The sequence below is a fragment of the Athene cunicularia genome (assembly GCF_003259725.1).
Source record: "Athene cunicularia isolate RWA chromosome 8 unlocalized genomic scaffold, athCun1 chr8_part1, whole genome shotgun sequence".
Taxonomy (NCBI): Eukaryota; Metazoa; Chordata; class Aves; order Strigiformes; family Strigidae; genus Athene; species Athene cunicularia.
Window position 1 is genome coordinate 26942261 of NW_020799109.1, and position 23904 is coordinate 26966164.

A 23904-nucleotide genomic window follows, 5' to 3' on the forward strand; every position below is an offset into this window, starting at 1 on the left:
GAATATGTTATTATTTAAAACCAATGACCCATTGCAAAGGGAAAGTAACATCCAAAAAAAATCAGAAAAATGGGATATTCACCCCATAAATACTGGCCTTACTGTAAGATGCTTCTCAGTTTCTTGATTGGAATCAATAGGATTCTTTGGAGGCTAGAGGTAAAACAAAAGAACAGGTATAGATAGTTTTCTCTTTAGCTGCCTATTTCTGTCAAATCACAGAAGGCAGGGAAGTGCTCAGGTTTTCTGGGGACAGAGGTGTGAAGCTGAAGGACAGTCAGTCCTACAAACCCTCCATGGCCTGCAGTGGTTCAGTAGATGTGCGGTGCAGTGTTGGGCACTTGGCATCCCACAAAAAAACATCTGGATGGTGGGCCGTGTAGTTAGTTCTATGTTTTCTTCCTCATTAGTTGGATGTGTGTTGTACTAGCACTGGTTCACACGTAATTTTGTTTATTGGTCTTAAGTCTTGTTGACTGTATGTAAGTGGTGAGATGTTTTTGATGTTTCATGGAGGACTCAGGCTGTGCTGTCCTCCTGTTTTAAGATTATGGGAAGCAGTCCACAATGTGGCAGCCCTTGGCAAACATGTTTAGCAGATTAAATTATTCTATTGACACATTTTTTCATGCTGACAAATATACCATGTGTGTATGGGTAATCTGTAACATTGAATATGGGAACTGGGATGAAAGTCTGGTAGGGAAGCTGGTGTATCAATGCAAGAAACCTGCATGAAATTATGGGAGGGAGAGTCTAGTTCAGTCTACTTAATTGCCAACAAGCTTTTCAGAACATCCCTCAGTCTTGGACATGACACCATGTTATCTCTGAGAAAAGAATATAAGTTGAATTAAATACAAATTGAATATAAAACTGAATTGAATATTTTCTGATTGTGAAAGTGGCTTGTCTAGAGTTAATGGTAACTGCATTATATTGTACTGTGTTACTAAATTCTTCTGAGTATGTTGATAATTTGTATAGAAAACTGAAACTTTCAGTTATTAAAAGCAGAAGTAATTTAGAAGGAATTCTATTAGTGTAAGTTTCTATGTTATCAGTTTGCTTTATACTAGAAGATAGGCGCCCAGGAATTTCCCATCTGTGTGTCAATGAACTATTATCTAATCTTTGTGAATTTTTTGAATTTGCATTTAACATCTATAAAAACTTCATTTTATTATTATTTAAGAATGATGGGTGAGGTGTATGAAGGTAAAAGGGTACATTTTGATTCAGTTCCTTGCAGAGGTCACCCCATTGCCCCAGTCTTGCATACCATGAGGTGCCAGACAGGAATTGGCAACCCACAGTATTTGCACAAAAGGCTGTGAGCACACAAACCTTGGCGTGCAGCAGGGTTAGAGCTGGAACCACAACATCTGGAGGCAGGTATCTGCGGGAGGCAGTGTCTCCTGCCTTTGTGCTTGCTGTCTGAGAGAGCCAGTGTCAGTAAGCACGGCTGTGTTCTCAGCTGGCATGGTGCCCCTGAAAGATGGCTGTCTTCTGGCATTAAAAACCATCTAATTAGCTGTGCATTTTTTTGTTTTACATGAAATTTGAAAAATTACAAACTATTAAAATTCCTAGATGCCGCTTTTTTTTTTTTTTCCTCTTGTTTAATTTCCACATTTGGTTTGATTGTGCCTGGTTAGGTAACCAGATCTGAAAATGCCTTAAACAAGCACAAACAATGCTGAAACAAATGGACACCAAGCACATGTTCTAGTTAAAACAATCCATATATTTATTTTGGGGATATTTTTCTTTTGTTTCTCTTCCCTGTTCCTTTGTGGATATAAACTGACTTGTGTGTTTAGGTTTTTTAATGCAAGTCCTACATGTGATAGTAAAATATTTGCAGGAAACTAACCCAACTAATGTATAAAACATATGGAAGAGAGAAGGATCACAGAAGATGCAGAAGGTAAATTTTCTGCATCTCTGCTTCTTGAGGCAATAGCAGCAAAACGTGTAAGCCAGGTACTTGCTAGTGGCCCTGGCATTATTTTCTTGGCTATGAAAAATGTTCAACTAGTTATTTTTTGTCCCCCTAATGAGTCTGCGCAAGCTTACATAGTGGTCATCATCTAATGGCAGTCTTGGAGCATTTATAAAAATGTCAGCCAGGCAGAATATGTTCTAACTACCATTTCAGATATTTAGTGAACAGAAAATAAAGAAAAAAATGTGAAGTTGGAGAGAGGAAAGGCAGATCTGCAAAGTGATTGGAACAGGGGGTTTGAGATGGTGGTGAGATGGGGTTTTTCTTAATTAATTTTGTTTTTTTTCTTACAAGTCAGCTACCTCTGTATGGCTGGAACCCCTCTCAAACTGGGAAACAGACTTGATGATGTAACCAAAAATTCTTAAGCTGTGTTTGTGGTAGAGGATGACTGAGGTGGTGATTGATAGAGCTAAGTAAAGCTGCTGCTTCAAAATCTGTTTGTGTCCTGTTGACCTACAGCAGCTGTGCTAGAATTGCTGGCTTTTTGTAGAGACTTCATTTCAGCTCCTCTGTAGAGTGTGCTGATGGTTTTCCTCTACTTTCCAGGACTATCCTGGAAATTGAATAATCTGTTAAAAATCTAGATCCAGTGAGCAATCTGCAAATAAACACACCAGCCTGAGTAGTTGAGAATTATGATTTGTCTGCTGTTGTTGTAGACTTCAACAAATGAAGCAGTAGTTTTTGACTCCTTAAGGGTGCGTCTCATTTCTTAGATTGCTAGCACAAACATTATGAAGAAGAACCAGAAGATTAATCATCTTTTACTAAAAATGAGGAAATCGCCCAGGTGTTGTTCAGCTGCATGCTACCATGGTCTACTGCTTGTAAGGTCTTTCACCAGAACGCAGATTAACATCCCATCTAGTCTGCAGGCTGCTTAGTCAGTATTTACGTAGCCTGCTGACCTTTTGGAGCACACATGACTTGGGCTACTGAAAGCATTGAGCAGAGCTGTATTGGTGTCAGTATGGTTTAGAGGCCTTACTCAAGCTGAGCAATCTTGAGTTGGTGTGTGCGAGAACAGGATTTGGTTTTGGTGCATTCAACTGTTTTCATGCAAGTTTGCTATAGTTTGAGCCTTAATGTTGGACTGCTTGGTTAAAGAAACAGGCTTGTCTTACAACAACAGGAGCCATGGGGTACCCTGGCAGTGGATATGGGAAGGTTAGAGAAGTAATTCCGTAGTTCCCTTAAAGGGAACTTCAGGTGTGTGGGCAAAAGAGCTAATCTCGTTACCATAACATCACATGCAGCAAGTGTTGTATTGCTGCAGAGATGTTTGAGCTGTATGTTGCGTGCTCAGGTTTGTCAGTGCAGGTCCCACCCACAGCAGCCTGTCCTGGGCCAAGGTCTCAGTGTGATCTGGATCTCAACGCTGTGCTGTCCTAGCAGGTGGGATTAATCACAACATCAAGCAGTGTCCTGGCATGTTTGAAAACACCCCAAATGTCCTCTTGAATAATAAGTGTGAAGCAGACAAAAGCCATGTGTCTGGCACCTGCCTAAGGTGAAGGGCAATGACTAGCAACTGAAAGACAGTACTTTATTTTTTCTGTTGCCTTATCAATTCTTCCTGAATGTGTGTGTGCTCCTTCCTCATTCCATTCCAGTGTGAAGTCAGGCAAGTTAGTTGAAACCACTGCTAGCTTGCAGAGTAATGGGGGAGGAACTCCCCAGCCAGGCTCCTTGTTTGGCTTTTTCCTCCTTCCACCTGAGCCTGATCTGGGAGTGGTGCTGAACTGTGAACATTAAGCACTGTACCTGTGGCCCATGATTTTCTTCAGCTGCAGGTTGGATAGTGTTGTCTAAACTTGCTCTGACCACTTGAAGCATCTCTAAAACATGTTCTGAGAACAGAGAACTACAAATCGTGGCCTGTACAACAGGGTGAGTTTCTTACTCCCAGTTCATCCAATCCTGGGTTTATTTTACACTCGCTGAAGGATAGAAGAGGATTGTTTTTCTGCTTTCTGCAAGCCTCAGTAGCCATCCATGTATCTTCAGGAGGTTAATAGACTTAAATGTGGTGTATATCTGAAGTATGCTAACAAACATACATAAAAATGATGACAGTCAAAGGGCTATTAATTTATTATACACTACTAGAGAGAAACTGGTGAAATGTGAAGAAAGTACTATTAGATAAGTGCAAGAGCCATGCAATAGTGCCATGTTAGCCAGCTCCTGGCTGCTAAGGTAATACGGAGCCCTCTGTTTTAGCAAAAACTCTGGAAGATATTTGTGGCTCTTAACACTTCTAATACGGGAAGCATTTTAATTTTTGAGACACTGAAAGAATACATTTTAGTGCTAAGTTGAGTGTGCATTTGTGCTGGAGATAGCCCAAAGCTAGAAAACTGCTTCTGTAGCACGCCTTTGGTCTTGTGCTATAGTTTCTCCTTGAAGAGAGAGAGAGAGAAGTTGAGAGGAAATTTAGGCCTTTCAAAACCTCTCAGTGGATTGGTACTTGAATAAAATTGAATACCCTTGATTTTCTTACAAACTATAACTGCAAGAGCAGGAAGTGATTCCTTCCTCCTTCCTTTACTGATCACAGCCACACATTCATCCTGTCAGAGTTGTGCCTTGACCTGGCTGTGCTTGCTTGCCTTGTCCTGCTGCTGGGGTGCAGTGCAGAGTCTGCGCAGAATGCCAGATGCACTCACTGATAACTTACCCTTTTCTCCATGCATTCATCTGCTGGGCTGGGAGTGAAATAGAGAAAGTTTTTGCCCTGAATAAATATTGCAGTTGATATTGCTTGCATCAGGCCTAACCAAGCTTTGGCAGTAAAGGTGAGCCCACTTCCAAATAACTGTATATAGTTTTATAAGCAAAAATAAATGCTCTAGGTGTCAATACTTGCTTTCTTCCTTCCTTTTCTAACAGCTTTATTAAAAATAAATTGCTTTTCAAAGAAAGCAAAACACATGAACACACAGATCATCCCTCCAGTTTGGGTTGCTTTCCTCATCCTTCCCAGCAGAGGAAAGAGGCTGGACTCTCTTACCAGCTTACTCTCTTACCATAGCTCTGGAGCACTAGGCAATAGAAGGTAGTGCCTTGCTGTCGGCAGATGGTGCCCTCGTTGGGAATAAGAAACAAGAAGCACTTTCCAGAGAGTGTTTGACACTGGCAGCCTTGTCTGGAATCAATTAGGAAGAGGACAAGGCCCTTGGTTGGTGTCTTCTTGCAATGTCAACTTTAGTCCACTGGAAACATCCCAGCTCCATATTCAGAGATAGTTTTGTCCCCAGAAAACTCTATGTTATGATATCATTATTGGCTTTCGTCTACAAATTACTGTACAACTTAAATGTCAGTATTCAAAACTTGAAGTGCACAGAGTTTGTTTAGCCAGAAGTATAAATGAAATTTAGTTTGGGCTCCTGGCAAGACTTGCTTTCACATTTGTCAAACTGACATTCAAACAAAAGAAGTAAAAATACAGCTAAAATATCAGGTGCCATTGAATGCCTGGAGGAACCATGACAGGAGTGTTGCTTTTCTTTCCCTCCTATAATCAAATTTATCTACACTTCTGAACAAACATCTGCATGAAGTATTTAGTGCTGCTTTCTTTTTTCCCTTGGATCTGGTTTTGCATCTTAAACAAACTGATAGCTCAGCCAGCTTGGACAGGGTGTTTGTGGCTATGTAAAAACCCTTCAGTGCTCATGGTATCTGGGATGTCCAAATGCAGGCTGCAAAGCCTTGGTAGGTATCGCAGGTGTTTAAGTGTGGCCAAACAGAAAAAGTCCCAGCTTCCAACTTATAACTGGTAATCTTGTCCAATAAAGCCATTTCTCAGCTTCAGTCTTCCCTGACTTTTAATGTGGGGCAGTAACTCAATTCCTGCAAATAGTAGGATTTGCTTAGGGTGGATATGCCAGAGTGCTATTTCTTTTCCAAATTCTCATCTTGTAGTCCAACAGAATGAAAAAAACCACCCATGCTTTTTTTCATCTGTCATATTAAAACATTTTTAAAGCAACTATTGATAGCTGAAAATACTGTTTTTCAGAAGCTTTCTTCCCTCTGTGTGTGATCATCTACCTTTCTTTTTCACTGTTTCTAGCCTCTTCTACCTGATGTTTTTATATGCTCGATAATGATTTCATTTTCCGTGTCAGAGTGTTGGGATCTGCTCTGTAGACCCTTCCTGTTCCAGCTTGTGTTGTTGCTGTTCCACCTAGCACTTATAAACTCAGGTGGGCAGGTGTAGCTCTGCAGGAGAGGTCAGCCCTTCATCTCAGCTGATAAAGGGATTCCTTGGTACCATGTCATGCTTTTCCCCTTGTGTCAATTTGAGATGCCAAAGGAGGAATATTTCTGATAGCCTGTGTCGTACCCTCATGTACCCGCTTGACAAGGAAAGGTCTTTGAGAATGAGAAATCGGAGCATATAGACCATTACCTACATGTCCTCTCCTATCTATTACATGAAGATGGAGCCCTACTTGCAAGCTCCATAAGTGATCTCTCCTGGGAGAAAGAAGGGGAAGAAATGATAAAACAGAACAACAACATCTTGTGTTCATATGGGGAAAAAACTAGCAAAACTCCCCAAGTAACTAGACTGTGGAAGCAGGGCAGTATTTCAAGTTGCAGAGTTTTTCCTTATCCAAAATGAAAGTTTTGTTGGTTTTGGGTCACTGCCACAAACCAACAAGGAGTAAGGAAGGGGAATTTTTAAAAAAATCTTTTTAGACATATTTGATACTTTGAGAAAGAAGCTTTTGATCATCTTCAAGGTCCTAAAAAAATTAATGGGATGGCAAATGTAGCCCATGTTGCTTAATGGCAGAAATTGTGGTAGCCTTGCTTCAAAGGAAGCATTCTATGGAAATAACAACCCTGATAAAGGAAAGGGCATTGGAATAAATACCATAAATAATACCATATTTTGTCCTGAAGTTGGTGCCCATGTTCTCAGAAGTGGGAGTAATGGATTTTATGCCTGTAAGAATAGCAAAACATACTCTCTTTGCCTCCTTCTTTGTCTTTTGCTGCTGAAGATATCTTCTTTCAGGTTGAAACATCCCATATTTTGCTTCTGCCAAAAGTGAAATTTTAATTTTGATGAAAAGATTAAGGTGCCTTAAGCAGGAGAAGAATAAAAATAAACATTTTCTCGCTATTGAAGCTAATATAATAAAATGAGGTGTGTGTGGGTTTGAGTAGTTGTACCGTTAAACCAACCAAATTACAAAAACTGAGGATTAGCTGTGATTGCAGAGCGCTGATTACCTTTATCCTTGATGGACTTGGTTTGGGTTTCTCTGTTTAGAGTTCAGGGTGAATTGGGAGTAGCAATGTATTGCATGTGGTGCTTCATCTCAAACTAGTCACCTCGCCAAGCTGGAACCTGAAATAACAAGAATCACCTTTGCAGAATGAGGCAAATAAGAAGGAAGAACCATCAAAGAAAATGATTTGTTACAATTCTCCTCATTACGTTTTTGTCAGCTTTAACTATAGAAAGTTTCTCCTGTTCAGTGTGTCATTTTGAAGAGGAAAGGAGAGAAGTAGGATGGAATAAAATGTGAGACCCGGTAGGTCCATCAACACACTGGATGGCTGATACACTTCAGGTCATTAACAGATGGTTTGCAGGAGAGTTACAACTTTAAGATCTTCTGATGGATATTCTTGAGCTACATGAATAAACTTCCATATACTTTCAGCTGTCATGGTTCTAAATTAGGTAGGGTAGGGACATTCCACAGAGGAGTGACTTCCAGCAGGAACATGTGGCATCCCTTTCAGCATCAGCCTTAGTTTTGAGCTCTGGTTCTGGACTTGAGATTCTGCCAGTTGTGCTTTTATTGGAAGAGGAGAAATATTATCTCATAAAATATAGTAGATAGTGGAGATTGGTTCTGTAAAATTGGATAACCTGATCTATGAGGCTGTGAATAAACCATCCAGCTTTCCATGCTGTGCAGTAGAAGCAATGAGACGTTTGAATGGTAGTGTACATATACAGTAAAGAAGCTGTCTGTAAGTACTTTTCTGCCCACTGTCACTAGTGAAAACAGAACCTGTAGCATTTCTGCTGCCCTGATTCTGTGCCGCTGCCTGGAAACCTGAAGGAGAGGTGGCAGTCCAAGCGACATCAGCCCAGATCTGGGATTGCCCTGGCTCTGGCGGTTCTGTAGAACATGACACAATTAGTCATGGGGAGACCTGAGTTACTGCTAACAGGAGTGCGAATGTGTTGGCAAAAGAGAGGGGATTGCTAGGTAACTATGTCTGTGTGCCTTCTGTGTAGTTGTGGAGTATTTAATCTGCCCTCCTTAGTTCTTGCCTTTTTCTGCTACTGCCATTTGTATTTGTTGCCTGTTGCAATGTGATGCTATGTAACAAGTAGGAAAATGAGATCTTCCTCTGCAGAGTTTATGCTCTACTACACAGGAGAAGTGGGGCATGAATTAAAATGTACTCTGTAGGCAGTGATCAGCATGCATAGCAAAGATCTCATCAGCATGCTGGGGTCTTTTTGTATTTTTGTGGTGTTGCTGCTGGTGATGCTCCGCTGTTGTCAGCTAAGAAGATTAGGACTTGAGTTTGTAAATATACATATTTCAGGAAGCAACCTTATTTCCAAAAGAGTAAAGCTAGTCTCTGGAGAGGGTATCTTGAAGTATTGCTTTTGTGCTTTCAAGATTTCTCACTTGTAAATTGCCCTTCTGAACTGAGATGCAGTCAGTCTCATGTAGCAGTACTTTGGTGACTTCTCCAGCTCGTATGTGAAATGCTGCAACCTTGCTTTGCATGGAGAGCAGCACCGACGTTCCTATACTGCTTGGCTGGCTGCCTGCCTGAGCAGGCCCCCAGGGCAAGATCTTTCAATCAGTGCAAGCACAGACCAGGACTATCTGGGACCATGGCCTGCTGCCACTATGTAGATGGGATTGTCAGCCCTGCCAGTGTTTCTAAATCCAAGTAGAATTGAACATACATGTTTGTGTACAGTTATGTTAGATGTCTGGAATAATATCTCGGGCTTGCAGCTGCATGGAATTTGGTAGCTATATTTTCCTTACATATTGTATTCATATAAACTACGTTGAATGTGCTTTGAGGCTGATGAAAGTTAAAGTTCAGGGGTACTTTGGTTTGAACATAGGTAATTTTCTTATGCCTGCAGATCTAGGTTACAAACAGATTGATCTTCTATCAGGTGAAGTTTACGGGGGAACATGAAAAGCAGAGCATCAAAATCTTTTGAACAATTAAAACTGGAAAACAGAATTGCTTTTCTGTCTACTAATGGTGTGAATGACAGAAATATAATGTTACAAGACATTATGTTTTTACGACACGAGCCTTATCCATGTAACATAACAGCAGACAGAAACTTACTCACTTGAGTATTTATCACCTTATAGTAAGACTCTTTATATATGTGATATGGTTTGCTATGGTCATTATGTTTTCCAGTGTATTCGAAAAGGATCCCAATGGAGTTAGTTCCATGGCAAGTTCCAGCCACCGGACAAGAAATCTTCTGGAGTTCTCAGCTAGCCAGGAGTCCAGCACAGCTCAGAAAATACCTGGGGACATCATTCCTGAGAAGAGTAATAGGTGAGATGAAAATCTTTAACATATTTTTAGTGGCAGAGGGCAATGGTGCTTTTAGAGTTCACTGCCCTTTCATTTGCTAGCCTTTTTGGCCAGCGCTGTTGCTGCTCTTACAGAGCAACTTTGTTTACAAACAGCTTAAAAGCTGTTCTCTTATTTTTATTTTTTTTAACAAAGTTTACCAGGTTGCTTTTCATATGAATATGATGTTTTATCTCCAAGTTTACCCTATATGTAGAGCTTCAGAAGCGTACACGTGGTTATGATGAATGTTGTTAGGGACAGTGTGGTGGAAGAGAGCATATAAACAAGTGTATGTCATAGAGATTTTCATGAACTCCTTCAGTTCTTCATCTGTCTGCTTTTTTCCCTGATCTTTGTTTTAGCTTGCATAGTTATGGTATTTGTCATATTATCTATCCTTACTTTTCAAGCTGGATGATTTATTTTTTTAGTTGCTTAAGACTGGGGAAGTTCACGATTAAGAACATACTTTGAACTTAGCACTATACTTTCATAGAAAACTCTGAGTATCCTAATGCTAATCCATTATTTAATTATATAGTTGCTTTCAAGCTTCCTAGATCTCCAGCATTCAATGCATAAGTGAATTTATAATTGTCTCCAGATTGAAATCTGGTTAATCCAGCTCATGTTTTCCCCTTACAAGATTCATCCTATCAGATTGTCCCTTTCCAGTAGAGTGTTTTGGCTGGTTGAACAAAGCCAGGCACAGATGTGCAGAAAGCCCTTATGTATTTTGCCATGCAGAAAGAAGGCAATAAATCAAGAGCATTTTAAGGCTGTAGCCATGGTGAGGATTTTGTGTCCTCTGTGGCATGTTTCAGACCATGACTTAAGCGACATAGTAGTAGAGTGGTTCTCTTAGGAGGATGTGCTAGTGCCTGTACCTCCTCCTTTTCTTTCACTCTTTCACCCTGTTTTTTGGCAAGCTCTGTGAGATCTTTGCTGCATATTCTCCTTTATCAGTTCTAGATACAGTAAAGAGAATAAGCATGCTTGAAGATGGAGAGAAAGCTAGGAAAAGGAGGGGAATGTGAGTAAGGCTTTTCAGAAAGAAAAGGTTTGAGGTTTAGGAGCTACAAGTCTCTGTTAAAACCAAGAGGATGAAGGCTGCTACATTGATACCCTGTCAAGAGAGGAACTTATAATAGGTATTTGGTGATAAGTATTTAACCCCTCAGGAGGTACAGATAACCAGGAGAAATGAATCTTAGTCTTTGTTGCCAAGAGTGCTGTGGACTTCTATATTGAAACATGTGCTCTTTTTCACTTTTTCTCAAAGTCAAACTAGCTTCTGGACACTGTCGGAGATGTAAATCCTCTCCAGTCAGTTGTAATATAGTTTGTGACTGCTCTGTTGTCATATAGCTCGTAGTCTTTACATCTGTGTGGTTTTAGTGCCTAATAAATTTAGTATTTCTGTAACAAATCTTGCATGGCCTTGGAATGAAAGAGAAAGTTGCCTCTGCAGAGATCTCATAGTTTACATATTATGAGGAATATTTTACAGGCTATATTTTCTTTCAGTATCTGGCCTGTTTGGGAAGAGATCCAACATCTGCTAGTGCTCAACTGTCTGTTGAGTGCTATCAAACCTGTTTGGGGAATTGACTGAGACCGCTGGATGTTTGAGAGAAATTGTTATACACCTGTTTCAAAGGTCCCATGGGAGTAGTTGTAACCTTTGTGGGTTTGCCGATGGTAGTGCTTATTCTCTGGATTTAGTCAAAGGTTCATGAAAAACTGTTTTAAGGGATTTCTTGATGTCTTTTTTTTCCCAGGTATGATCGTTCTGTGTCTGATAACAAAGCATTGATGATAGTCTCAGAAGAACCACTGTTATATATTTCACCACCCCACCCCCCCTGTCAGCCCCTGATCAACCGAACAGAGTCCCTCAGGTGAGTCAACAACCTTTTCTGATCATATAAGCTTTTATTAGGAGTTTAGATATAAACTGTGTGTGGGGTGAGTGCTACTGGCCAATCAGCTCTGGGTGATGTTACTGTCCATTTGTAGTGCTCATCAATATGTGACTGGTGCCTCTGAAACTGTCCACACTGTCCAGTGTCTGCTACCATGGAGACAGGAGATTGGCTTGGATCTTTGTCATGTTTTGATGTTTTTAGTAATGATTTTCACTCAGTGTTCAGACTGTTCATTTAGCAATAGCCGAATAACAATTTTCTGATTGCCTGGAGGGTTTTTATGGCTTGAACAAGAAAACGTTTCATATGTAGAAATGTTTATGATATGGAAATCAAGTCCAGCTAAAAGCCAGTTCCATCTGAAGTACTTCAGAGATGGTCTCCTACTCTTCAGCTTCCAATACAGCAGACTTAAACTGACATTGCAGATGTCCTTTATTCACTGTTAGAAAACACTTAGCTCTTTTCCAAAGATATGGGTGTGTCACTAACTTTATCTTCATTCTGCTTTGTCCCTTCTTTCTCTCAAATTTATTTGCCATACTTCAGCCTTCTTGACCAATATTTTGTCTTGAACTGATCAACTTTTGATTTTAAATTTCAATAGTCCTTCCAGTACTTTCAGAGTTACTGTTCACTGGGAAAAAGAAAGTATTGTATCTGCTTTATATTGAAACATCCATGATCCCAATAATTTATAGATATTTCCTTACAAATTCCCTCATAAATTTAATCTTGCAATTATATTTTCTTACTCTGGTATTAAAAATAAGTTATCATGAGGTAAAAGACTAGTAATCCGCAGTGTCTTTATAGTAGTTTGTTAAACTGCTTTCTAAAATTAAAAAACTCTGCCACTGTTCTTTGAAACATCTGTTAATGCTGTCGGTTTTGCTAGGCTGAATCATGAACTTCGAGGATGGGTTCATAGACATGAAGTGGAACGAACAAGATCTAGAAGGTTGTCAAAGAACCATCAGCAGAAAGCACGGGTTTTGCAGGTAGGTGGGTTTATACTGCTGAGTCAATAGAATGACAAGATAATTTTCAGACAACATAACAAAATAATTCTCGCTTACTTGTCTGCTCTTGTCATTACAGACAAGAGTAGCAATGGTGCATGTAATTAGGGGACCCAACACTTCCCATTTTAAATTGCTGGGTTTGGTTGATTATTATGTTGTCAAAGTTCTTCCATTCCTGCTCTTGGATTCAGGCTAAAGGTTTTTAATTTTGTTAGCAGTTGTCAAAATATGTGCAGTGTTTTCTAAAATTACTTTTATGACTTCTCTATAAGGCTGTGTAAGGATAAGGCTAAACAGCTGGTTAATAGAGAGAAATATAACCTACAACACATTCATCTGGCTTGTGGTTAAAGGGCACAGCTAATTGGTTTTGTTAAAATATTTCTACTTCATTTTTCCAGATTTTTACTAGAAGGATGTTTTGGGTAAGACTACAGAATTACAAGATTTGTGCTCATATTTCCTATTTTAAAAAATCTTTCATCTACATGGCATATCAATAGTGAGGATGAAATTAAGACCATTAATTCTGAGAATGTTTCATTTTATTAAGAGCTAGTAACAGCCTTAAAAGGAATTGAACTTAACAGTGTGGGAAATACCACACTTCTCTAGGAAAAATTATTGTATACTGAATTTCAGATTCTCTCACTGGTCTCCAAAGGAGAATGGTAGAACATTTAAGCAGGGCAAGTTCAGGTGCTTCTAGTGTTTCAAATGCCAGAAGTGTATTGTGGGTAGTATACTTCGACAGTGGTACAAGGTGGATGTGACCTCAGAAGAATTCGGCAAATCTGACATCACCGATAGCAAATTTTGCACTTGAATGACACAATATGTGCAGCTGCTCTGTGTGGTGCCAGTCTCCCTTCTTTGTCTCGGAATGTGTGACTTCAAGTTTGGCTGTATTAAAACACTTCCTATTTTCTGCATTTCCAGCTTGATTGCTGTCCATTTCAGTTATTCATGTTTCACCAGTGGGAAAACATACATTTATTGTTCAGGGCACTGATTAACCTCTGCACCCCCTTATATATTCATTTGGTGCTACAGATGTGCATCATGTTTTATGTAGTGCCAAACCAAGGAAATGCTTATTGTTTTCACTTTGTGTCATCTTTTTGTTTTCCTCCTTTTTCAGAGCTCCCTCAGTGAGAAGGCAGATTCCCAGCTAATGGCCATGCCTTACACAGACACCAGCCTCAGGTAAGGCAGAATAACTGCTTTGTTACTGCTTTCTACTTAATCTATTTTTTCACCAACAGCTGGTATAAAATGCCAGTTTTCACCTTGCTGTCAGGATTTGGAAGTCAGGTGCTTAAAAAATTACTGGCCTAATTTCTGTCCCTTAGCAAATAACTGCTTCTCATTATTCAAACGAGATTTGAAGAAACCCCTGTATCACAGCTTCACTCTTCTGGGGCCTTTTTACAACTGAGTTTTAACAAAAACTTTACTTGACTCTGCAGAGTCCATTCCTAAACAGCTTTGAATCTTTAGGGAATAAAAAGGTGGGATTGTGTTGGAAATAGCTGGAGGAACTTTGGTAGTTCATAAGAAGGTTTCAAAGAGTCTGGTAAGAGAAATGTTTCTCTCACTGTCTTCAAGAGTAGAACCATTATAGCTATTACCATATTAATTGGAAAAAGTTAAAGTATCATTACATCTTACTTGCATGGTTTGTCTTCATCTCCTGATTTTCCCTAATGATTAGAACATAATAATCCAGAATTTTGTGATTCCCCCAGCCTCACCCTGTCTCATATACCTATCCTGTCCCTTTTTTCCTGGGGACAGGAAGAACTGGAGAAAAAAGCTTAAAGAAATGAATATCTTTCCTCCTGAATTCTCTGTGACAGTGTTTAAAAGGTTCTCTGCTTTGAAGTGACAAAGAGGAGTGAGCAGAATGGGGTATAAAGTGGACTTTTTGTTGAGAAGAACACCTGAAAAGTTGCCATTGAAAGTAAGACAGCTGTGGCCCTTTGCACTGCTGCTTTGAAAGCAGGATCAGCCTTGGAGAAGATAGCAAGCTGCAGGCAAATGTTACGGAAACTAGGCTGCCAAATTTTGATATGTCTTGACTGATAAAAAAAGAAAAAGGGTTTTTTAGTTCTACAGGTAGATGAAGGATGTCTGTTTTAACTGAAGACTGGATGAACAAGCCTCATGGTACAAGGCACTTTAATATACATGCCTGCATTATTCTTAAAAAAAAAAATAATTCATGGTTATTAGAAACAGTCTGCAACATCATGCAGCTCTGTATGGAATAGTCTGCTGTGCTCAGAAGGAAGTAAGGTTTTTTGGTTTTTTGGGGTTTTTTTTGGATGAATGATGTTTAAATGAGCAGAACCAGTGAGTCATGGCAGCTGCAGGCTGTGACTGTCTGGGAACTGCTAAGAACATAGAACAGACTTCCAGTTCTTCACAGAGCCATCAGCTATTAGATGCTCCATGAAATCATAAAATCACAGGGCAGTTTATGTTGTAAAGGACTTCTGGACATCTCTAGTCCAAAATCTCCTCAAAAGTTCAGGTTTACTCTGTGTCTCTGTCAGAAGAGGCTGTCTCCCTCTCCTTTTGTAACCCCCATTTGGAAGCTGAGGATTGCAGTGAGAGCCCCCTCAGCCTCCTCTTCTCCAGGCTGAACAAGCCCTTTGTTTCCTGTTTTTCTTTATGCATCCTGCACTTGAGGCCCTGACTGTAATGCAGCCCAGGATGCAGTTGCCCCCAGGGTGCCCTGCTGGCTTGCATTCAGCTGGTCTACCAGCACCCCAGGTCCTTTCTGCAGTTCTTGTGCCTCACGGACTGGGAAGACAGGAAAAATGCTGTTTATTCAGTTATGTTATTGATGCTATCCCTGAGGCGTTGCCTGTGGAGAACTGTTAATGAACTAGCATTGTCTCTTCAAATGTGTAAAACCAAAACCACTTTTAAGTTTCCTGATACTGTTTGTAGATGGCCCTGAAGCTTTTATTAATGATTCAGGTGCCTTTTTGTGCAGTATACAGGCAAGGGTTTTAATTTTTAATACTAGTTCTGTGACTGGAAATTGAGTGACCTTTACCTTCTAGAACACCCTTGTTGGTGACCTGAGTCAATGAACAGGAGAACATTAGCAGGATCTAGATTTCTCTTTGTAGCACTGATGATACTACATTGTCATGTTGGTCCTGGATTCCAAAAGAAAAATGATCGATTGAAAGGTATTGCAGTGAAGTAAAAGCAGAGGAAAAAGGTCAAAATCAAGATGATGTCAAAGAAAACCATTTACCCTCCCCAGCTCTCTTCAGTCTTTTTAGATTTCTTTAGAGGTAATTTTGATGAGGGTTTCTGCAAGTGTGCATTTAGGGCTCCAGATATCAAACTGGCATTCTCCAATTCTTTTTGTTTCTAAATTTTGCAGTATTAAAATTGTGGTTCTTGGTGCATAAAACAGAGTCCACAACCTCATTCCTTCTTAAAACAAGCATATGTGCAACATCCTAGTGCTCTGTGATGCTTAACAGAGTGCCCTTGGAACTTTTAATATACACAATTTAATATGACACTTTTTTGTAATACGGTGACATATTATTAAAACAACTAGTAGCTTTGTACCCGTTTTCAGATCTTAAGTTCCTCCATTCCTTTCATGGAGGAGTCTATAGTGGGTACTCTTAAATGCTCAAAGGTAAGTATGGTGTAATACCAGTGGATTACTGGTGTCACTTGGATTTAGGGACTGGTGGTAGACTTGTTCCATAGACCCAGGAGAGCTTTGTAAAGGCCCAGTGGTTTCCAGGTGCTTTGGAACAGCTTTCTCCCATGGCTGGATTTAGAATTGTAAAAGGCTGGTTTTTAGGTCTAGCTGTATCTTCTTGAGTGTGGGCGAGCAAACGGATCTGTGGGACCTGTTTCAGTTTTCAGGATGTTTTACTGAGCAGTGTGTAGGCGTGTTGCCTTTTATCACAGTAAAACTTCAACGCTGAATCTCAGTGGTGGTTTGGTGGGCCTACGTGTTTTTGTGAATGAGTAATCAAGCTCAGATTAGCTCTGATCTTTGTTTCCTGTGTATGAAGGATGTGATCTGATTCCTTGCTTGCATAGTTCTGCTAAAGAGGATATATAGGGTAGAGCTGCCTGCTCTTGATCCCCGAGGATTTACACCCCCGATCCTGTTAAAGAGTAACTGCCTTGGCAGCTACAGTCCTTCGATTGCAAAAGGACTGTATTAGCAGTAAGAGAGGAGATAATGATGGTCTGCTATTACTGCTGCTCAACAAAATCACTTGATGGTAGATTTGTGCCTTGTTTTGGGTGCATAGTTATGTACATTTTAGAAACACACCAAATAATCGAAGTTGTCCACCATAGTTTAAAATCAGGGTCAGCAGAAGACAGTTTGGGAAGGACAGTCTTATCAGTGTTTTTGCCACAAATACTGCAAACAGACAGTATGCTATTAAAGTGGGAAAGAATTAAAATGTCTATTTGAAGGTGCAGCCGATGGTTTGTGTAACTACAGCTTTCCAATTTGATTAAATATGTTATTTTTGAATGAAATTGGGGAAGTATACATGATAGCAATATGTCCTGAGAATTTCTTACCTTTCCAAGCTAAACAGTGGATAAGTACCACGATTGTACAATTTGCCAGTGGTTTTGCTTAGACTAGTTTAGACAGTGTCTTCTCCTCATGTCTGATATACGAGATGAGAATAGTGAAGAAGACGAGTCAGAATTTTGTGAATATCTCATTTTTACTCATTTTTCATTTATTTGACAGTAAACAAAAGCTCTGTTTATGCTTACTTTTGCACTTCTTTCAATTTGAGTGGTTGGATCCTTAGCCGTAAAAAGAATTTAAAAAATATTAAATGTTTTGATTTTTTAATTTCAGAATGATATTTCATTCTAAAATTTGCTAAAATGTATTTCCAGAAGTCATCATAATTTTTCAGACACTTTAGGTTGACTTGAAATTTCTTTTTTTCTGTTGAGCTAGCAAGCAGATTTTTGTCAGCCTCAAAAGCGTGAATAGAATCAAGCCTGGAAAAGTTTCCTGCAGCAAGACCTTTAAAGCACCTTGAACTTTCAAAAACTACCCAGTAGTTTCACTGTCTTCAGTTGTGTTTAAGATTCCTCATGCTTCCCTCAATGGATGAAGAGCTGTTCTTCTTTTGAAAAGCAAATCTTTAAAGTCATTATCTCGCTGAAGTTAACTTTCTTGTCTGAAATAATTACATCCCCCCTTCTTCATTTCAGCAGGAACTCAGGGAATGAGCTGCAGGTGTATTATGCCTCTCCAAGGAGCTATCAAGATTTTTTTGAAGCTATTCACAGAAGAGAAGATACTTTCTACGTGGTATCATTTCGCAGAGTAAGTGTAGTAGTTGTTCAGTACTGGCCTTTTATGTGTATCCATCCATAAGACTGTTTCTAATGTTGACTATCTCTCCTTATAACACAAAATATGAACTAGTCAAGGTTGAAGTTGAATTTGTTTCTTCATAAGTGATACTTCTGTATAACCTGTACAGTAATATGGCCTGATTGTGTTCTTTGCAAAATATGCCCATCACAGTTAGGAATGGAAAGAGCTTTACAGAAGGCATTGTAGTGCCAGGGCAAGACAGCATGAAGTTGCATGAACCTTATGGTTAAACATTTATACATGGTAGCAGACAATAATTGGAATAGTTACCTGCATATTTAATAGGTGTATAAAACTTTTGTGCTTCTGGGAATAAGTGTACCCTGTGCAGAAATTACTTTTGCTAGCTTAACATAATATGATTTCTGTCTTCCCCTAAAACACTTGCATTTGCAGTTTTATGTGTTGCATGTTGCAGCTGTACAGGATGCCGAGCACTGGCGCAATTTTTCTCCTGTTTTGTGACTTGTAAGTTGAGACAGATGAGCAATTCTGCTGTCTGTGCTGGCATACAGCATATGCTTGTGCTACAGCTTTGTCAGGCACATCCTCACATCTGCAGCGCAGTTAGTGACAGTAAAAGCTGTTTTAAAATGGAATTCCAGGTGTTTGATGACACTGTACTGCAAACCTGAGTGATGTTGAAGCCAGGACAGCTGCAGTAGTGAGAAGCTGCTTGGGATCTGGTGGTGGAAATGATCAAGGCAAACAGTGGTTGAAGTAGCAACTAGGGGGTGGAAGAGTTTATTTCTCCCCCTTCACAGAAATCTTGATAGGTCTTTTAGACATGTCTATAATGCACATTTAGTCCTGGCCTGAACCTGAGGTCTTCACTTGCTAAGCCTCCCGCCTTGCTATTTTGCAGTCATGATATTAGATTGTTTTATGCACGCTTGCTCCCAGCCACAGTTTTTCTAGGACACTGCAACCCTCCATTTGTTTCCTCATTATAGGAGAGTCCTGAGAGGGGTCCCAAGGTGATGGAAGATCAGTAGTTCAAATACAACAGCTCATCCAGCTACAACCAATTCTGTGTAAGGGCACTCCAATGAGCATAACTAGTTTTAGCAGTTTCTGTGTTGCCATAGTTCTACCAGTCTGTAGATGCCATATGTACGTAGGTAACACATCCCTGTTTGACCTGATCTACAGTAACTTTCTTAATTTGTGAGATACGTATCTTTAGAAAAGGTTCAGGCAAAGTAAAAATAGTGGTGCCCTTGTTAGGATTAGAGTTTTATGCTGAATAGAAATATGAGGCTAGTTTCCAATCTTGGGATTACTGGGTTGTGTCACAAGGCTGGAATTTTGTTATTAAATGCTTGGCATGTTCTGCTGTTCTTTCAGCTAGCAACACAAATATAGCCGACACCAGGCTCCACATATCCTGAAGATGAGTAGAAGAGAGTGGAGAATTGATTATGAAAGTTTTTCTGGAAACTCCAAACAAAAAGCAGAACAGTGTTTGTGTAGTTCTTATTTTGGCCATTGCTCTAGTCCACCTGAATGCATGTACTGGTACATAGGTTCTGTTTACACTGTTGGATTAATGACCTGGAAGCTGTCAACTCTCATTTCAACTTGCAGAGCTGTCTTTGGAAGCAGAGTGTGTCTTGTGCCACAGAATCCCTACTGCTTGGCTTTGCTCTATTGCAAGGAGGGGTGTGCAGACTTTTTAAAACCATCTATGAAATTTATTTAGTAACAAAGCTGTTGCTATTTCTGGTTTTATGAATGAAACGTCCTCAAATCAAATCGAAGGCAGTTTTATGTGTTACCTCATTATTATTTTAACAGGGCAAACCTGATCTAGTGACAAGCTTTGCTCTGAGGCACTTTTAAATTACTTGCTTGGATTCTTTTGTGAGTGCAGAAGAAAGGACTCCTGCACAGCCCAAGCGGTGCCATCAGCAGGGCCCCAGCCAGGGAGGTGCCCTTTCATCTTCTCCTGAGAACTACTGACTTCATGATTAGGAGCTGAGAGAGGGGACTGATTTCCTCCTTGGTGTTACCCAGCAGTTAACTTGTGTTGCTTGCTTCCTTGTCCAAGTTAGAAGGCAGGGCCTGAAGATGATAGGTTTTGTTCTCCTCGCTGGCTGTTTGCCATGCAGACACTCCCAAACACTTAATAAGCTGTTAAGAAGCATATACAAAAAACCAGGAGCTATCCAGTTAAGAGTTCCAGGGAGTGGATGGTTCTGGTGTTGGTGGTGGTCCTTCTCTGAGTAGGTGGGACTACCAGAGATCCCTTCTACCTGCTGTCTCTGGGATCCTCTTTCCATGTGCTTTCTGCTCTGTTTGTGGTGTCACATGACCCAGCATCTCTCCTGGGGGCATGTCCTGAAATGTAACATATTTTTAATGTGTTTTCTGCACGTTCTCACTTGCACTACAGGAGCAGTGCCCTGTGTTCCTTGGATTTTCTAGAAAATGACATTTGCTAGGGCTACCCATGTCTCTCATACAGTAGGACTCAGCCAGGGTTTCTAAGGTGCAGTCTAGGGAAGCAAAGCTCACGTGCAGTGTCATCTTCTGGTGATGCTTGGTACCTGTAAGACTGAATTTCTCATGACCTCATTGATTTAATTTTCTTTCCTTCCCTTGGAAGGCTTGCATATCTCCATATTTGCATTTGGAGTTTGATTTTTGTTGTTGTTGTTGTTGTTGTTGTTAAGGAGGAGAGAGGAAAATAAAGTAGTATTTGGATCAGCTGAGTCCATACAAAAAGCTGGGCTTTCACTCTGAAGTCTAGAGAAATTAATTTTCTGCTATTGCCAGGGCATCTGTAATGTCATTTTTAAGCAAGAAGAAATATGTAACTGACAGTGAGTAAAGAATTCTTGAACTGAGGCAGTGTTGTCTCCCAGCTCTGCCAGGCCTCCCTTGTAGGCAGGGCTTGTCAGTATTTATTTCTTGAGATGTTAACTTGTTAATTTTATTTTTTCGTGCTGCTTAACTTTTAGGAAGCCATTGTTTTCAGCAATCATTTAGCACTGCAGAAACTGGCACCTGGCAATGTAATAAGATACTCGTTCCCAGTAGTATATATTCACCCCTTCTGTCCCCAAATGCTCCACCACTCAGAAGCTACATCTTTGCATCCTGTTTGCAAGTTGGGCTGGTTTGGGTTAGTTTTGGGAGCACATTCAAGCCAAAAACTCTGTGCAGTGGGTACCAAGACCAAGTTGACATGCTTCTGTGAAAAGGGTACAGCAGTTTGAGCTCTGCTGAAATACACTGGAGTCTCCAGTTGGTGTTAAAACTTCCATTTATCCCAGGTCTGAGAGGCCTTCCCAGCTCCTGAGAGTCTCTTGCTCTGCCAATACCTTTGATTTCTGCCTTGTAATGTCTGTGATACCAAGTCTGCTTGATCTGTTCTAAAACCCCAGTGGAGCACGGCTGCAAAATTCAAGTTAGTTAGTATAATGTGCTCTGTCAGCAGAGATAGACACTGGGCTGCTGCTGCACTTCTCCTCTAAGCCTGGCACCCAAACGTTTCTCTTCCAGAGCTCACATCTGTTTTGCCATGCAGTATTCAGACCTTGAGATTGTTTCCAGAATTACTGAATAGCTAGCTTAATTTGAAAGGTAATGAAGTAAATCATTGGAGAAAACAAATCCATTCCAATTTACTTTGGCCTGTAAATGCTGCTTCAGATCGTTCTGTGTGGTTAGGCTCAGAGTCCCTGCAACTCACAGTGATTAAGCAGTAGATTTCCCCATCCTGGAAGATTCTGTCAGTGACCCTTTGATGACATTTCTGCAGGTTTATTAAGGACAGTGACATTTTTTAAGGTAAGAATGTGATTACTGTTCTTAAGAAAATCACGGTTTAAAGTTTGATTTGCTTGGGAAATTTAGAAGGCTGCTGTAATTTCCTCTCACTACTCTATTTGTTTCAAAGCACAAATGTCTCCTGATATCAAAGTTTGACAATTATATTTAATGCAGTGTGCATACAATGTCTTACAGTATATTGCGTAAAAAAGTAGATATTAAAATGTGATTCTGGTTATTATTTGTTAGAGCAGTAGTGATGCTGGCCCAATGGAAATCAGTGGCAAAGCCTTTACCAATTTCAGTAGGCCCAGAATTTCACTTTGTAAATTTCTACTTCAGTGCTGTGGCACTTGAATCATAGAAATGCAGGGAAATACATTATCATGGATGTGAATTTCTGGTCCTACAACCCAACATCTGCAAGGAGCATTAAGGATTTCTCAAGTTTGGCAAACAAATTTTCGCTGAAGTGATTAAGCCAGATTTAAATCAGAACTTTTGTTTTTTCTTTGTCTGAATGCTTAATGTGCTAGGAATAAAAATACCTAAATTCTGGTTTACTTTTGTTGGTAATAAGCCTGTGCTGTGTTAGTTGTATTTGGGATGATATATTACTTTCAGGCAGTAAAAGATAATGATGCCTGGCTTTGACATTCTTGTGTAGCAGTAGTTTTCTGTGCTGCACACACAGTTCTGGCAATAGTTTGAATTTATTCAGAGACCATGAGTGAGGAAGCTTCCAATTCACTGCACTCATGATGCCATCTTCATCCTGCAGGCAAAACTGCCTTATAGGAAGTCAGCTTCAGATGGTGTTTCATAGCCAGAAATTCAGTCCTAACATATACTTTTCTCCTATTTTGTTACACTTGACAATGGATGGTTTTTACTGAACATAAAGTTTTCTGCTGTTGACTTTGTTTGTGGATTTCTGTGGGCTGGAGTGTGTAATTTGGTCTTCCATTGAGATGAAATGCAATTATTAGACTCACATAATCTTGCTGCTCCTAAAGACACAGTAGCTAATTTATATGTTTGAGTCCTGTGAGTTTGCAGCTGCTGTAAGTTAACATGCAGATATTTGAAAGATTTTACAAACTCCCCTTCCTCCTTGGGGAATCTGACCTTAGCTATTGAAAGGGAACAGTTACTTTTATCAGGATCCTACAGTTTTAAAATCTTGTGCTAGATTGTGTACAGATGCTAAGAATAATTGAGGGTAAGGACACAGTATTGATGATAAAACTGCCTGTTCTTTTCCAAGCAGGGGTCACCCTTTAGCCTGTCTTCTCTATGAGGCCAAGCTTTGCCTCCCTGGGAAAATTTGAGAATGTAAACAGTGTGTGTGATTGTGCTTCAGCATGCCCCCAAGCTCAGCAAGCCAGCCTCTCTCAAATTGTGGCTGCATTTGACTTTCAAATTTGAAAATCCATTGTGAAAACTTGTTTCCATCTAAGTGTCACTAGTGAAATGGAAGTCTGTCCTTCTGCATTCTTTGTAACACATTCCCTCTTTTCTGGCTAAACTGTGGATTTTCTTCATGTCAGAGAGAATCTTCTCCCAGAGCCCTGGTGTCCCTATAAAAACAGTGAAGCAAGATTTCTTTTTGGCCTTTCTTGAATTGTCATCCCTCCTGGTGGGAGTATATCTGGTAGGTGGGGAGCAGGGGAGAGCTGACTATCAAAGGGACTGGGAAGTGGTGAGGAGAAGGGTTCTTTGTGGTCTCCTGGATACTCAGATGGGGAAGATGTTATAATACTTTTGGTAGCATCTTAGTGCCGTTCTTGCTTAGTCTAAAAATATCCAGATAGAAATTTAAAAATCTAAAATTGTCTAAAAATGTGTGTTGGTCTATAGAGCACAAATGGCCTTACCCTAATCCTGGGATTATCAAAATGCACGCATACAAGAACAACCTAGCTCCAAGTTTAAGTAGTAGGAAGCTCAAAAGAAGTTTTTTCAGGTTTGCAGCTAAAGGTCAGCAATTCTTTAAAAAGCATTTCTATCAACACCTTATAGTATTTTCCAGCAAAGCCTCTCATTGCTTCGTTATTCCTCACTGTTTGTACTCTGCAACTCCTAGAAGTTTTGTTCCTGTTTGAGAACACACATTCAAATATAAAGAAACAG

The 23904-nt window shown here is 40.0% G+C and overlaps 1 protein-coding gene across 2 annotated transcripts in view; it reads left to right on the forward strand.

Annotated features, from left to right (window-relative positions):
* Window positions 1-23904, forward strand: part of ATF6 (activating transcription factor 6) — a 79380-nt gene that overhangs the window by 13095 nt on the left and 42381 nt on the right. Inside the window, exons 8-12 of one of the 2 annotated variants that reach the window (XM_026854291.1) lie at window positions 9461-9604; window positions 11407-11526; window positions 12452-12554; window positions 13720-13784; window positions 17829-17940. In XM_026854291.1, coding sequence (XP_026710092.1) covers window positions 9461-9604; window positions 11407-11526; window positions 12452-12554; window positions 13720-13784; window positions 17829-17940 — 544 coding nt within the window. Of the gene's footprint in view, window positions 1-9460; window positions 9605-11406; window positions 11527-12451; window positions 12555-13719; window positions 13785-17825; window positions 17941-23904 lie in introns of both variants that reach the window. The other variant, XM_026854290.1, reaches the window with a different exon arrangement.